The 16381-nt window shown below is 33.4% G+C and overlaps 1 protein-coding gene across 1 annotated transcript in view; it reads left to right on the top strand.

Moving 5' to 3' along the window:
• The window catches only part of Rrm1 (ribonucleotide reductase catalytic subunit M1), a 35635-nt gene that overhangs the window by 4656 nt on the left and 14598 nt on the right, over nt 1–16381 (top strand). The window contains exons 3-12 of the mRNA XM_027942641.3: nt 852–1029; nt 2021–2121; nt 4420–4479; nt 5305–5344; nt 5599–5761; nt 9338–9479; nt 11292–11375; nt 11991–12152; nt 12777–12856; nt 13580–13781. Coding sequence (XP_027798442.1) covers nt 852–1029; nt 2021–2121; nt 4420–4479; nt 5305–5344; nt 5599–5761; nt 9338–9479; nt 11292–11375; nt 11991–12152; nt 12777–12856; nt 13580–13781 — 1212 coding nt within the window. The remainder of the gene's footprint in view (nt 1–851; nt 1030–2020; nt 2122–4419; nt 4480–5304; nt 5345–5598; nt 5762–9337; nt 9480–11291; nt 11376–11990; nt 12153–12776; nt 12857–13579; nt 13782–16381) is intronic.

Here is a 16381-nt window from a genome sequence, read left to right as displayed (position 1 = left end):
TTTATTATGTTTTATTTTTCTGTGGTGCTGGGGATTGCATCCAGGGCCTTGGGCATGCTAGGCAGCTTTACCCCTGAAGTACACTCCCAGACCAATAGTAGTTATTATTATTAGATGACTTAGCTCCAAGCCTAATTCATACCTTTATCTCCTTTAATTGGAATGATTATAGCTTGATTCATTTGCTTTCCCATACTTGGTCTTAGACGGAATTGGGAAAACTGGGTTAAATATTAAGAGCTGAAGTACTAATCATAGGGAGAATTAGAATGAAGGATGAGAAAATACTTTACTTATAGAACCATAGATCTGTTTTAGCTGTTTCCCTGTGAAACTTAATCTTTTTAAAGGCTACACATTTTTTTTTTTTTTGTTTGTTTGTTTGTGGGTTTTTTTGTGTTTTTTGTTTGTTTGTTTGTTTGTTTTGGTACTAGTTCAGGGATGTTTTATCTCTGAGCTATATCCCCAGCCCTTTCTATTTTTTATTTCGAGACAAGGTCTTACTAAATTGTTGAGGGTCTTGTTAAATTACTGAAGCTGTCCTGGAACTTGGGATCCTCCTGCCTCAGCTTCCTGGGTTACTGGGATTATAGGCATGTGCTACTGCCCCAGGCTAGATTTCTTTTTTTTTCAAATCAGGCTTCTTTCTTGTAACTGTAGTATGTGTTTTCTGGCAGCTCTGTTAGCTTATAAATTCTTATTACTAAGCTTCTCATATTATGAAAGATAGCTTTTCAGAAAAGGAAGTTGTCTATATTATTATTATGATATATATTTGATTGTTTTCTTAATTGCTCTTTTAAGAAAGCTCTTGTTTTTGAGGAAAACTCAAGTAACTTTTGGTTTTGTAGGCTCAGATTACCATGAAAGTAATCCAAGGCTTATACAGTGGAGTTACCACAGTGGAACTAGATACTCTGGCTGCTGAAACAGCTGCAACCTTGACTACTAAGCACCCTGACTATGCCATCTTGGCAGCAAGAATTGCTGTCTCTAACTTGCACAAAGAAACAAAGAAAGTGTTCAGTGGTGAGTACTGGTGAAAAAGAAAGAATTTAATATTCCCAGAAAATTAATAAGGGTAATAATTGCATGAATTTCAAAAATTGCATCTTATTTTATAAAGCAAAGCATACAAATTAGTGACAAGAATTTTCTTTTTCTCCATGCCTCTGACCTGCTGCACGAAAGGGGTAATGGATCCTATTCTTTACACTTTGGTTCTCTTTTTATAAAGCCCATCCGGTGATGTGATTGGAAAAATGAGCAATGTATATTGACAAGTTCTGGGTTAAATAAAGTGTCACAGCCATCTTTTCATCATTCCTGTTTCACAGCTCAGGGAATGAGGACAAAGGAATTTAAATAGTATGTAGAATACCAGCTGGTAGACTAAGATAAGAAATCTTTTGTCTTTTAATTCCAGATGTGTTCTGTTGGGCCTCAAACATTATATCCCTTTTGAGTGGATTTATTAAGATTTCAGTTCTCCTGAAATTCATCTGTGGGTTCAGTTTATTACCCATCAAAATACCAACATTCCATACCCATATGTTTATTTCATATATAAATGGCAAAAGGCCAAATACTGCTGTGACATCTTAAAGAACAGAGTAAGAGACTTTACTAAATGTGTACATAGAATCAAACTGCTTAAGATGATGATAGAGTCTGAGTTTTAAATTGGGTTTCTGTTCTGTTAGAATTAAAAAAAATGGTGGGAAGAGATTGTGATTTCTGCATTTCCTTATTTACAACCAATAATCTCAACTGGGATATGTATCAGAATCATCTGAGAACCTTTTTTAAGTTGCAAGAGCTAATATTCACTATAACTCTTGAAGATTGTTTTCTTAAATGAGATATTATCAGTATTATTTATTCAACATGGATATGTTTATTGAGCACATTTTATGCTAGGCACTGAAATGGATTAAGATAAAAAATGAGAATCACTGTTTTAGATAATTAGATATTAAGTGGTTTTGACATTTATATTTTTAATTTTATTTTTATTTAGATGTGATGGAGGACCTCTATAACTACATCAATCCACATAATGGCAAACATTCTCCTATGGTGGCGAAGTCAACACTGGATATTGTTTTGGCTAATAAAGATGTATGTATATCATTTCTATTAGAAATATTTTGGGGGTTATTTATTTATTTTTTTTAAACAACACACAGCTGAGAAAATTTAAACACCACAGAAGGTATAGGTTAAAATACATTCTCTTGCTCAGAATTCTGCTTTTTCTCTCCATAAACAACTTCATTTTATCATTTTAAAAATATTGCTTCAGAGTCATTTTATATATATATATACACACACACACACACACACTCATGCATGTGTGTTCAGTATACTGTGCACACTATTCTTACTGATGCTTTTTTTTTTTTTTTTTTTACTTATAAGGATACCTTAGGAAAAAAAAAAAAAAAGGATACCTTAGAGGTTGGTCTGTATGAATTTCTCTTATTCTTGGTTTGTTTGTTTTCTTTTCTTTTTTTGGTGGTATGATACTGAGGATTGAATTTAGTACCATACCTGTTATTGAGCTACATCCTCAGCCCTTTATATAGTCTTGCTAACTTGCAGAGGCTGGCTGACCTCACACTTTTGATCCTCCTGCCTTAGCTTCCAGAGTTGCCATACTGTTCCTAGTAGCTACCCTATTCTTTCTTTCTTTCTTTTAATTTTTTTAAACTTTATTTTTTTATGTGGTGCTGAGGATCAAACCCACTGCCTCACACATGCTAGGCAAGCACTCTACCACTGAGCCACAATCGCAGCCCCTAGCTACCCTATTCTTTCTAACACTGGAATAATATTTCATTTTAATAGATATATGGTCATTTTATGCATAAGCAAAAATCCTTCAGTGATGAATATTTGTTTTTTCATTTTTATTGCAGTGAATATCCTTGTATAGTAGATGTGTTAAGGGATTTTTTTTTTCTTTCAATATATTCACCTATGTGGAATTGCTGAGCTAGAGTATATGCAGTCAAATTTTTGATAGATATTGCCAAACTGACTCCCAAAAAGTTTGCTCAGGTAAAATTTTGAAAGATCTTTCTCAGCCACTTTTTTGAATCCCTTTCTTAACTTGATCTCGGAGGACAGAAGGAAAAAGACGTATAGGTTCAGCCAGAACTTTTTCTCACACAATTGCCGTCAACATCTGTACAGATTAGAAACCAGTTTTAGCTCTTTCTAAACATGCATCTGGTATTGAAGAGAAAACTGATTTATTTGTATGTTGTTTGTATGTATAATCTTGAAGACAGGTTAAAAGCAGAAATAAAACAACAGCATCAAAACCTATGTCTTTAAAAAAATAAATATTGAAAAAAAGTATTGATAGTGAAACAATTATCCATTTTTCTTGCTAGGGCCTTCTTAGCTTTGGCAACAAAGATACCCTTAAAAATTTAAGAGAAAGAGTAAGGAGAGTATTATACAGATTTTTTTATTTTTAGGCTTTGACATGAATCATTATGCAGAAACACAGTATTTTGAAAGACTGGTGCCCTTTTTTTCATTCAGAGTGACTATTTGTACCTAATTGCTTTTGTTTTTCTCGGTATGGATTTGTAGTCTACAGAAACACTTAATAATGTCAATTCTGAAATCTGTCAAATGAAAACCTGTTAAAAGTCATGAATTTTGAAAGCCTGTAATCTTTTCTGTTATTGCTTATTGTAAACATGTGCAATTTAAAGTGGATTCATTTTTATAACAAAAATATGAGTTAGCAAATATGTAGGGCCAGTACTTTTGGATTAACAACTTATCGAAAAATGTGTTTAACGATGATAGTATAGTTACTTTTTATGCTCATGTACTTTTCCTCTTTGATGAAAACATAATAGGGAAAATTTGGAGAATCATCTTTAATCATACAGCACGAGTTCTCTTCTAGTCTTTTTTTGGGGTTGTTATTTGTTAATTTTTTGTAGTGCTGGGGATGGAACCCATTGCCTGTGCATCCTAGGCAAGCGTTCTACTAACTATTTATACTCCCAGTCCATAGATAATCTTTTTTTTTTTTAGAATTTTAATATTTTTATTTTTTTTTTAGTTCTCAGCGGACACAACATCTTTGTTTGTATGTGGTGCTGAGGATCGAACCCCGGGCCGCACGCATGCCAGGCGAGCTTGCTACCGCTTGAGCCACATCCCCAGCCCCATAGATAATCTTTTAATATGCATCTTTTACAACCTAATTAGGATGCTCAATTTATATGCCAAAATTTGTTTTTTAAATGTTGGATGGATTTCTGTTCTATAGCAGTGAGACTTTGTATTACCTCTTTTGTATCCTATGTCAATTTTAGTTCTGGAGACATGACTGAAAGATTTTATGAAAATAAGTCTAATTAATTATGGGTTCTTTTTCACCCCCATCAGCGCCTGAATTCTGCCATTATCTATGACCGAGATTTCTCTTACAATTACTTTGGCTTTAAGGTAAATAAATAATGTGTTTCAAATAAGTGGGAGTTCTTCCCTAACATTAAGAAATACAGATTTTGTTTATGTTTTGATATAACATTATAATGGCATTTAGTTGTTTAGATGAACCTGGGGGATTAATGGGGTAAAGGTAATAGTGGTAGTTTGATTAAGGCAAATATAGCTTATCCATTTACAGTTTTTGAATTTTCCAAATATTCTGGATTATCCAAGGAATTATGCAGATATTTTGTCAGAATTATATCATGTTGTACCACTGTTTTTGCAATAACTATTTATTGAATCTCTTCTATGTGCAAAGTGCTTTTCTAAGTATTTTTGTGTTGACAGTGTTGTGACTGAGAACTTGATTTGTTGATGTCAAACAGCTGAATTCAAATCTATTTCTCATTAGCAAGTTAATCCCTCTTTGTTTTGATTTTCTCATCTTTAGAATGAGGATAATAAAAATTTCAACAAATTCTGTTGAGGATTAAATATGTGCTGCTTAGATTAGTCCCTAGCCTGTTAAAAGCATTTTATAGATGTTAGCAGTGTGATGATGACAGAATGTTAATGATGAATATCAAAACTTATGCTATTACATACAAAGCTGGCTTTTTCCAGAAATTTTCATGCACGCTTTGCCAAAACAAAAAAGAGCCAATTGACAGTGTTCTAGATTGAAACTAAGAAGAGTAAATGTGCTACTCTTTTTAGTTAAAGTTATAAAAATTGAGAATACTTAAACATATTACCTTATTGTGAGTGTTGTATCCATTGAGTCTTTAAAATATGTTCTCTGAAAATTTTATGGTCACTTTGCTTTTATTTTTTAAGACGCTGGAGCGGTCCTATTTGTTGAAGATCAATGGAAAAGGTGAGAAATTAAAATTTTTGTTTTACATTTTCTGTTCATTATATTGAATATAGCGCTTTGCACTGTTAGCCTTAACTTTCATTTAGACTTTAAATAACAATTAGAATCTTAGGTTTATTTTATGGATATTTATTCTGTGTATTTGTACAGAGTGTTCCCAAGTTTCTATTAATGTTCTGTTTTTTGATTAAAATACATTTCAGCCTAGTTTTTCTGGTATATCCCATCACATGAAAACTCCTGTTTTGTTATAGTGGCTGAAAGACCACAACATATGTTGATGAGGGTATCTGTGGGGATTCATAAAGAAGACATTGATGCTGCAATTGAAACGTATAACCTTCTTTCTGAGAGGTGGTTTACACATGCTTCTCCCACTCTCTTCAATGCTGGTACCAACCGCCCACAACTTTCTAGGTATGTACCGTCTATAGCTTCTTTTAATCTTTTGAAATGGTTTTTACTTGGAAGTAAGAAAAAAAAAGTTTCATCACATTAAAAATTAATTTAGACCACAAACTATGCAACTCCTAGAAGAAAATGTGGGTCAACATTGCAACATACAGGCATAAACAGTGACTTTCTCAATAGGACCCATAAAACTCACTAACTTCTGAAAGAGGATTAATATCTAGAATATGTAAAGAATTCAAAAAACTTAACACCAAAAAATCAATTAATAAATGGGGCAAATGAATTAAGCAGATTCTTCTCAAAAGAAGAAACACAAATGGCCAACAAATATATGAAAAAATGTTCAATATCATTCACAAATAAGGAAATGCAAATAAAAAAACTGCTATGAGAGATTTCATCTCACTTGAATCAGAACGGTAGTCAGCAAGAATACAAACAATAATAAATGCTGGAGAGGATGTAGAGAAAAAGGAACACTAAAAATTCCCCATTAGATATTGTAAATTACTATAATCATTATGGAAATCAGGATGGGTGTTCCTCAAAAGACTAGGCATGAAACTACCATATGACCTAGGTATACCACTTGGTATTTATCCTAAAGAATTAAAGTCATCATTACCATAGTTTCATATATTTATAGCAACATAATTAATTCACAATAGCCAAACTATGGAACCAGCCTAGGTATCCATCAAGAGATGAATGGATAAAGAAAATGTGGTATGTATGCACAATGGAATTTTATTCAGCCATAAAGAAAAATAAATGAAACTTGAGATCATTATATTAAGTGAAATAAGCCAAACTGAAAAGGTCATATGTTTTCTCTCATGTGGAAGCTAGGAGGAAAAAACAGAAGTTGGGGAGCAGAGATCTCATAAAAATAAAAATCAATAGTGGAATGGGATGTAGGGTGGGGGGAGTGAGGTGAAGTGTTGGGGAGTGATATTGGCCAAAGTGTATTGTTATATTGTGTGCCTATATAAATGTGTAATAAAAAAAATCCCATAATTATGTAGAACTATAATGTACCAATAAAAAATTAGTGCCTTCTGTGAATACATGAGATTTGCATTCTGGAAAGATCTTTGCGTGGTAAATGAATTGGAGAGAACAAATGCTAATAATGAAAAATTTCTAAAGTTGATTGTGGTAGTGGTTGTACAGCTGAATGTTCTAAAGGCTGTTGAATAGTATATTTTAAATAGGGAACTGTATGTGGGTTATATTTAGATATAAATTATATTTTTAAAAAAAGTAGGTCTAGGAGTGTATAGTTCAGTGGTCTAGTGCATGCTTAGTATGTGAAAGTCCCTGGGTACAACAGCTGGCAACAGAAAAGAAAAGGAAGAAAAAAAATTGATTCCAGGTTTAGGGTGTAGCTCAGTGGCAGAGTGCTTGTTTAGTATGTACAAAGATCTGGGTTCCATCCGTAGCACAACAAAAAATTAAAGAGGAAGGGAGGAAGGGAGAGAAAGAAAAAGTAAATGCCAAGAATTAGGGGGACTTTTATAGTAATTTATATAAGAAATTATGATAGTTTGGATTAGGGAGGTGAAAGTAGATACTTAGGGAGGTGAAAGTAGATATTTAGAAAAGTAGAGAGATTCAAGACATATTTAGGAGGTGAAGTTAACAGAATTTGATGATATTTTCAATATGGGTCAATATGATTCCTGGGTTCATGGGTAAAGTAACAGAATTAATGATAATTCCTTTTGCTGAGAAAAGGAAGTTTAACAGTTTGGTAATATGTGAAAAATGTCATTAGTTACTTGGTTTATCCCAGGGATGCAAGGGTATACCAATATAAAAAATACATATTGATATAATTCATTAACATTTATATAACTTAATGCTCTTTCCTAATAAAATACTTTAAGTATGGAAAAGAACTTTCTTAATTTGGTAAAAGTACCCACTAAAACTTGAATCTGTCATCTCTTTTTCAACATAGTAGTGGAGGCCCAAGCCAACATTATAAGAAAAAGAGAAGATTGGAAACAAGGAAAGAAAACTGTAATGATTCAGATATTATTTTTACATAGGAAACTCAAGAAACCTATAGACAAATCATTAAAATTAAAAAGAGATTTCAGATGGGCACGGTGGTGCAATCCTATAATCCTAGCAGCTCAGGAGGCTGAGGCAGGAGGATCAAGAGTTCAAAGCCAGCCTCAGCAAAAATGAGGCACTAGGCAACTCAATGAGACCTTGTCTCTAAATAAAATACAAAATACGGCTGGGATGTGGCTCAGTGGTCAAGTGTCCCTGAGTTCAATCTCTGGTACCAAATAAAAAAATTTAAAAAAGAGAGATTTCAGCAAAAATACCTGGATATAAGTTCACTATTAATCAATTGAGTTTTTATAGCTGTTAGAAAATGTATGTTACTAGAAGGGACCTAGGAATATAACAAAAGATATTATAATTTTTTTTTTTCCTGTGGATTGAATCCAGGGTTTTTAGCTTGCTAGCTTGTTTATTCATAATACATTCAGATGCTCAGAGAACATATAAAGAAGATAAGTGATAGAACACTGAGCCACACCCTCAACCCCTAAAGATGTTTAGATTTTAAAGGTGAATACTCTAAAACCGGATTGAAGGACGTTATAGAGAGTGAGTTTATATTAATAAATGGATTCAATATTCTTAAGATGTCAGTTTTCCCCAAATTAATCTAAAGATTCAGTGTAATTTTAGTCCAAATTTCATCATACTGATTTTATAATTTATGGGGAAGAGCAAAAGAATAAAAATTGTTTTAAGAGGCTTCCCAAAGATAATTAGGTTCTAATCCACAGAACTTATAAACATTACCTTAAGAAAGAAAATAGTCTTTGCAGGTATAACTCTGAACACATCGCCTTGTGCTTTTGTCTAAGGACTGTTCACAGAAGTCTTGAATTTTAGTGCAAGTGCAAATTATTTGTTATATTACTTTTTAAATCTTACTCTGAATATTTAGTAGAAAGTCAGTGAATAGAACTACTTGAGTGGTTGAATATTTAAGACAGTGTAGGGATCACTGGTAGAGTTTCCTGAATTGGCAGGAAGATGAGATCCAAAGTGCAGATAAGAGGGGTCATCTTTATATTTATTAAATTTTTTTAGAGGAGTCATCTTTAAAAGACTATAAAGGAGCTATAATTTTAGTGGACATATCAAAGAATTGGTTGACCACTGGATATAGGTTTCTTTTTTCATAAGTATTTAATTTTTCTTGGCCTACTAACAGATTGAAAAAATTGGTGTATGCTTATGAATGATATTTTGCAGTCTGGTAAAAATTTAAACTAATATTTTAGACTTAACAATAGGACTTTTTTCTTGGCTTAATATCTAGAGTGGACAGTAAGATAATTTTGAAATAATATAATAGATTGATTTGTTTGATTGTTGTATTCAGTAAAGGTTTTTTGTTTGATTGTTTTTCCCCTTCTAAAACCTCTTAGGAACCTTGTAAACTTTAAATCTTTCATTTATACAACTTATTGTCTTTGGATTGTATAATCATTTATGTGAGTCTTCTTTATTTCCTTGCTCTGAGTTGTCACTTTTTTCCCATAGCTGTTTTCTTCTGAGTATGAAAGATGACAGCATTGAAGGCATTTATGATACTCTAAAGCAGTGTGCATTGATATCTAAGTCTGCTGGGGGAATTGGTGTTGCTGTGAGTTGTATTCGGGCTACTGGCAGCTACATTGCTGGGGTAAGCTTCTGTTGTATGATTTTTGAAATGGTTTTCAAATCCAAAAGCAGTCACACTTATGGTCAAATAGGGCATAATTTTATAATGCCAGTGTTTGGGAGACCTGGCATTAATTATTAGGTGGTTGTGACTTGAAGTGAGTCATTTCATATTTGGCTTTATTTTCATCTCTCTTCTCAAAGGTTTAGTTTATACTAGATAATCTCTAGAATCCTTTTTAGCTTAAATTTATAATTCTGATTTATTTTAGCAATAATTATAACAACAATCATTTTCTGGTTACTCTTTATGTGCTATATCTATTATAAATATTTTACATGAATTAATCATTTAATCCTTATTACATCCCTATGAGATAGGTACTTTTCTTATGCATGCTAAGAACTTTTTTTCTTATGGTAATTTTGGGAGTCAAGGCATTAGCTTTTTCATTTTACGAATAAAGAAATTGAGCTTAGAAAGTTAAGTTTCTTATTCAGAGATCAGTTACTTAAATTTGTAGTAGTGCCAGGATTCAAGCTTTAAACAGTGGCACTTTAAGGTATAAACTTGCCCTTTGCTAGTTTGCTGTTATTTGGCAATCAAGATAATGATTTTGGGTAAGACTTGAATTTAAATTATCTCTACTATTTACTAGTAATATGGCCTTGGGACAGTTATTTTATCTCTGAGTTTGTCTCATCTGTAATGAAAAAATATTTAACCCTATGGAGTAAAGTTGTAGAAGGAAGCTACTCAATTATGTAGTGTTTTGGAGGTGCTGATATAAACAGAACCTTTACACACCTGGTGGGGCTGGGGTTGGGGCTCAGAGGTAGAGTGCTCGCCTAGTGGGTGCGAGACTCTGGGTTCGATCCTCAGCACCACATAAAAATAAATAAATAAAACAAAGGTATTGTGTCCAACTACAACTAAAAAATAAATATTAAAAAAAAAGACTTACTTTGGGGTTAGAATGATTATTTTAAAGAATTGTCAGATGTCTCTTCAAGTCATAACAGTCTATTTTCCTAGCTTCATTCTGTAATCCATTTATTGCTGAGAATCTTTATTTACCTCATATATTGCCTTGATATATGCATTGCTTCTTATTCTTTTTATTTTAAAAATATTTTTAGTTATAGGTGAACACAATGGCTTTATTTTATTTATTTTTTAATGTGGTACCGAGAATCGAACCCAGTGCCTCACACGTGCTAGGCAAGTGCTCTACCACTGAGCCACAACTTCAGCCCCTTATTATTCTTATTGTAAGTTATCTTGAACTCCTTTGGGAAAGACGTTGTAGTAATATGCTTTTGTATTCTTTCATATATGTATTTTAGTTGTAGATGGACATAATACCTCCATTTTTATTTATTTCTATGTGGTGCTGAGGATCGAACCCAGTGCTTCACATACACAGGCAAGCACTCTGCCATTGAGTTATAGCCCCAGCCCCTTTTGTATTCTTGTACTGTACCCAAAGTTTATCTTTACATAATGACCTTTAGAAGGCTGTAAAGTTTAAATTTAGCTACCCTAATTTTGGATTCTTTTGACTTATAATTATTATTTTGTAAATTAGGGATGTCATAAAGTAATTTAATATCTAATTGCAATTTATTCAGCAACATTTGTTGATTTTATGTTGGGCATTATGTTTTTATAGCAGAGGTAGAAATAGAGAGCAAGTGAAACTTCACAGATTGTTACTTAGACTTAAGCACCCTTTTTGATGAAAATTAGGAGTGATTTGTTCACTTTTGGTTCATTTCCTTGCTGAGCCCTCTGTCTCCTCCAGATGCTTTTATTTTTTTTACTTTTTTTCAGACTAATGGTAATTCTAATGGTCTTGTACCAATGCTGAGAGTATATAACAATACAGCTCGATATGTGGATCAAGGTGGAAACAAGGTATGCTCTGTTACTTGAAAGTCACGGAAATCAGAACTAAAAATCTTTAGCCATATATTGTGCAATTATGTTTCTAATTACTATGATTTTCATAGCAGGAGTAGTAGAGTTGAGAATATTGTGTTAATTTACCCAAGATTATTATCAGGATAGTTTGCAGCTAAAATCTGTTTCTTATGAATAGGTATACACACCAGTCATCTATTAGTTAATGAATTTTTCTCTGCTGAACTTTGGCAACCTTGATAAGACAGTTCACCTTTCTGACTGTTATATTGCATCTTTCTTTGGACTTTATGTGCATGGTCAGATGACGTAAAGTGATCTGGGCTACAATTGAAAAGGAAGCTCCATTTGTAGTTTACTGTATCTCCTTGGAGAAATTACTTAATCTTTCTCATTCCACATTTTCTTTATGTCAGTTGTTCTTTTTTACTCCTAGAATTCTAACAAAATATTACAACTTTAAATTTTCTAAGTGCTTTGATTTGTATCATTTCACTTAATTCATTAATTATAGTAAAGATATAAGGAAATGTTATGAAAATGCTTTGGAAAATATGAAATTTGTTAAATTCCAATTCTGAAAAAGAATGGTGATTTATTTACCATTAGCGTCCTGGAGCATTTGCTATTTACCTGGAACCTTGGCATTTAGACATCTTTGAGTTCCTTGATTTAAAGAAGAACACAGGAAAGGAGGAGCAGCGAGCCAGGGATCTTTTCTTTGCTCTTTGGATTCCAGATCTCTTCATGAAACGGGTGGAGACTAATCAGGTAAGAGAGATAGGTACCTGTTGGTAGTAGGAACTTGATTCATAGAGCTTTATCTTCAGTTATTTTAAGACATACGTAGGTAAAAGCCTTCTGTGTGTGATTCCATAGAAGGCATTCTGAACAAGTTAAGAGATGCCATGCCTGTCTTCTTGCATTTCTGTTCTTTAAAAGTTAGATCCTGCCTGACCTACATGCGGAACTAGATTCTGATCAAGTTGAGAGATGACATGCCTGCCTTCTTGCATTTCTGTTCTCTAAAGTAAATGTTACCTGACCTAAATGCTTAAAAGATCATATATAAACAGGCAGAACTAGATTTGGGGGACTGAGCCTAAAATGATTATTTCTTTTATTTTTAAAATTGTTCTAATTAGTTCTACATGACAGTAGAATGCATTTGACACCTTATACATAAAGGGAGTATAATTTCTCATTCGTCTGGTTTACATGATGTAGAGTTACACAGGTCATGTAATCATATATGCACAATAAGGTAATGTCCAATTCTAAAATGATTATTTCTATAGCAAATTCCCAAGAGAACCTATGAAAGCCACATTCTTGCAGTGTTTCTGATGGGATATGTTTGGTTATTTGAAGTTTTTATTGGTGGTTCTTTTATAGGACTGGTCTTTGATGTGTCCAAATGAATGTCCTGGTCTGGATGAGGTTTGGGGAGAGGAATTTGAGAAGTTATATGAAAGGTATGAGAAAAATATGAAAGTAATAAATATTTTAAGTACAGTTTCTCTTACAATCAAAAGTATTAATTTAGTCATTAGCCTGTTTTTAGGACTCTATGAAAACATCTAAGAGAGACAGTGATTAATAATTTTATATGTTGAGATTTACTTCCTGACTCTTCACCAAAATTGGGTTCTATCTTTCTTAAAAATTTGGGACATTTAAATTGATCCTTATAAAATTAAGGCAAAGACTAGCAAGCGTATTATTTCGCTCTGTTATGCAGTACTTTTGACAATATAACTTATGCTTTTTATTACACATAGGAATCATGAATGACTAGGACACGTGTTAATAGTGCATTAAAATTAGCACAGTATTAAGAGGTCTGACTATAGTTTTGTTCCTTTTTATTAAGAAAGGTATTATTGGGCTGGGTCATAATTCAGTGATGGTGTGCTTGCCTTGTACATATGAAGCACTTGGTTTGATCCTCAGCATCACATTTTAAAATAAGTAAATTAAATAAAGATATTGTGTCCATCTACAACTAAAAATATTAAAAACGAAAAAATAAAGGTATTGAGTGGAGGACATTTGTGGCTTTACTGGAGTAAAATGAACATCATATTTCTTAGTAAAAATTTAATAATTTGCAAAGTATTATATTTTAGTGTGTTTCTTCAAACTGCAATAAAGATTTTCCTAGGGAATATTAAAATAATACTAGCTTTGCCTTTTAGTTATGAGAAACAGGGTCGTGTTCGCAAAGTTGTAAAAGCTCAGCAGCTTTGGTATGCCATCATTGAGTCTCAGACAGAGACAGGTACCCCGTACATGCTCTACAAAGATTCTTGTAATCGGAAGAGCAACCAGCAGAACCTGGGAACCATCAAGTGCAGCAACCTGTGCACAGAAATAGTGGAGTATACCAGCAAAGATGAGGTAGGTAAGAATGCCTAGAGTACCGAGAGAAACATTTTATTTATGTATTTATTCAGTGAGATCCTCACTTGATGGGTGAAATGAGTTTTCTGTTTGTTTTAAAGTGAAATATTACAAACAAGATAGGCTTATTACAAAGGAAGGAAGAGGTGTTATCTGAGCCTGTAAATATTCACTCTAACCCATATGGGAAAGACTGTTAGTGCTTTCTTAGCACATCATTGTAATAATGCTTACTTGAGAAATAGGACTATATAGTTATGTATAATGGATTAGGAAAACCACAGAAATGTATTAGAATGTTTATTCAGTTTAAAGTGCATAAGCATGTAGAATACTTCAGAGAATGGTGAGCCAGAATTCTTTTCTCATATTTCTAGGGAGATTGCACAAAAGAGTCAAGGCTAAAGTCAAGGAATTTTTTTTTTTTTTTTTTAAGTGCTTTGGGAATGAGGATATAAATTGGGTAGAGTGAATGAAGTGAGGTCCAGGGTTCAATCCCCTGACACACACACACACACACACACACACACACGTGTGTACACACACACAAAAAAAGCTTTCCATTTGGGAAGAATGCCTTATGTGATGGATGAGAAATAGGGCTAGTTTTTGTATAAAGAGTGTCGAGTGTTTTGATAGAGCAGATATATTAAGACTTGGTATATTAAGAGATAGCTATTGCTAGAGGAAGAGAAATAGAAGGTAGAAGCTAATATGTCATAGAAGTAAGAAGCCCTAGTACATTTCTGACAGGTAAATAGCATCAAAATGCTAACATGAGGAAGATGGTTCTAGATTATGGGTATAGAGCATTTTGGTGTGAGAGAAGTTAGAGTTTAACCTGAGGAGGTTGTTGTAGTAGTTGTATGTCAGGCTGATTGGATGTTGGTTAGAAACTAGAGGAAGGATGAGATCCTTGATTCTAAGACTTTAGGACTTTAACAAATAAAATTCAAATGAAAAGTTAGAATAAATGGGAAATGAGTTAAACACACTGCTGAGGTTACAGTTTAATTTAAAATTTAAGCACCAGGTATATATAAAATATTGTACTAAGAGCCCTGGAAATATAAATGAATGTGGCTGAGTCTCTGCCCTTTGAAAACCTTATAATTTGGTTGGAAGAAATTGACATATACTCAAGTAACTATCTGCAGGTTAGATTATTTTATAGAAGCTAGAGTGATATTTAAAAAAATCACTTTATGTCATTTGCACAAATCTCTGACTTGTCAACACATGCAGAGTTCTTTTTTGTTTTATTTATATATGACAGTGGAATGCATTACAATTCTTATTACACATATAGAGCACAATTTTTCATATCTATGGTTGTATACAAAGCATATTCACACCAATTTGTGTCTTCATATGTGTACTTTGGATAATAAAGATCATCAAGTTCCACCATTATTTCTAATCCATGCCCTCTCCCTTCCCCTCCAACCCATCTGCCCTATCTAGAGTTCGTCTATTCCTCTCATGCTCCCTCTCCCTATAAGGAGGCTGAATCAGCCTCCTTATATCAAAACATTGGGCATTTGGTTATTTGAGATTGGCTAACTTCACTTAGCATTATCTTCTCTAACTCCATCCATTTACTTGCAAATGCTCTAGCCCTACTAATTTTCTTCCTCACACATGTCAAGAATGCTCCTGCCTGAGGATTTTTGCTCTTTACCTTAAATGTTAAAACACTCTTTTTCCCCAGTACCCATATATCTTGCTTCCTAACCCCTTCATTTCTCAGTGAGGCCTTTTTTGACAATTCTCCTTAAAAATGATGCCCCTTCATCATTCTCTTTTTTTCCCCTAGTGTTTATCAGACTTTTAAGAACCAAACTCTATTTTAAAAATGGGTATTTGGCAGGAGTGTAGAATAGAGTAGATGGGAAGAGCATCAGAGAATCCAGTTAGGAAATTGTTTTAGTATTCCAGATGAGAGGCTTTGAGATCCTTGATTGGGATAGTCATAATCAAAATGGAAAAAAAAGGTATACCAGATGTGCTAGTGTTAAAAACATAAGGAGTGGTAAGGCTCTTCATGGTGGCACATGCCTGTAATCCGAGTGATTCAGGAGGATGAGGCAGGAGGATTGTAAGGTTGAGACCAGACTTGGCAATTTAGTGAGACCCTCTGCAAATTAGCAAGGCACCATCTCAAAATCTTAAATAAATAAATAAATAAAATAGGACTGGGGAAAATTAGTACAGCTACTCTGGAAAGCAGTATGGAGATTGCTCAATAAACTAGGATTGGAACCACTACATGACCCAGTTCTTCCACTGCTTGGTATATCCAAAAGAACTAAAATCAGCCTAGTGTGGTGATACCACTGTTTATAGCAGCACAGTTTACAATAGCCAAATTATGGATCAGCCCAGATCCCAGTCAAGAGATGAATGAATCAAGAAAATGTGATACGTATACACAGTGGAGTTTTACTTAGCCATAAAGAAAAACGAAATGACATTTGCTGGTAAATGAATGGAAATGGAGAATATCATGCTAAGTGAAATAAGCCAGACTGAGAAAATCAAGGGTCAAATGTTTTCTTTTGTGTGTGGAAGCTAGATTAAAATAAGGGAAAGAGGGT

The sequence above is a fragment of the Marmota flaviventris genome, chromosome 9, assembly GCF_047511675.1.
Source record: "Marmota flaviventris isolate mMarFla1 chromosome 9, mMarFla1.hap1, whole genome shotgun sequence".
NCBI classification, from domain to species: Eukaryota; Metazoa; Chordata; class Mammalia; order Rodentia; family Sciuridae; genus Marmota; species Marmota flaviventris.
Note: the sequence above shows the minus strand (reverse complement) of the source record. Positions and strands in the feature narration are given on the sequence as shown.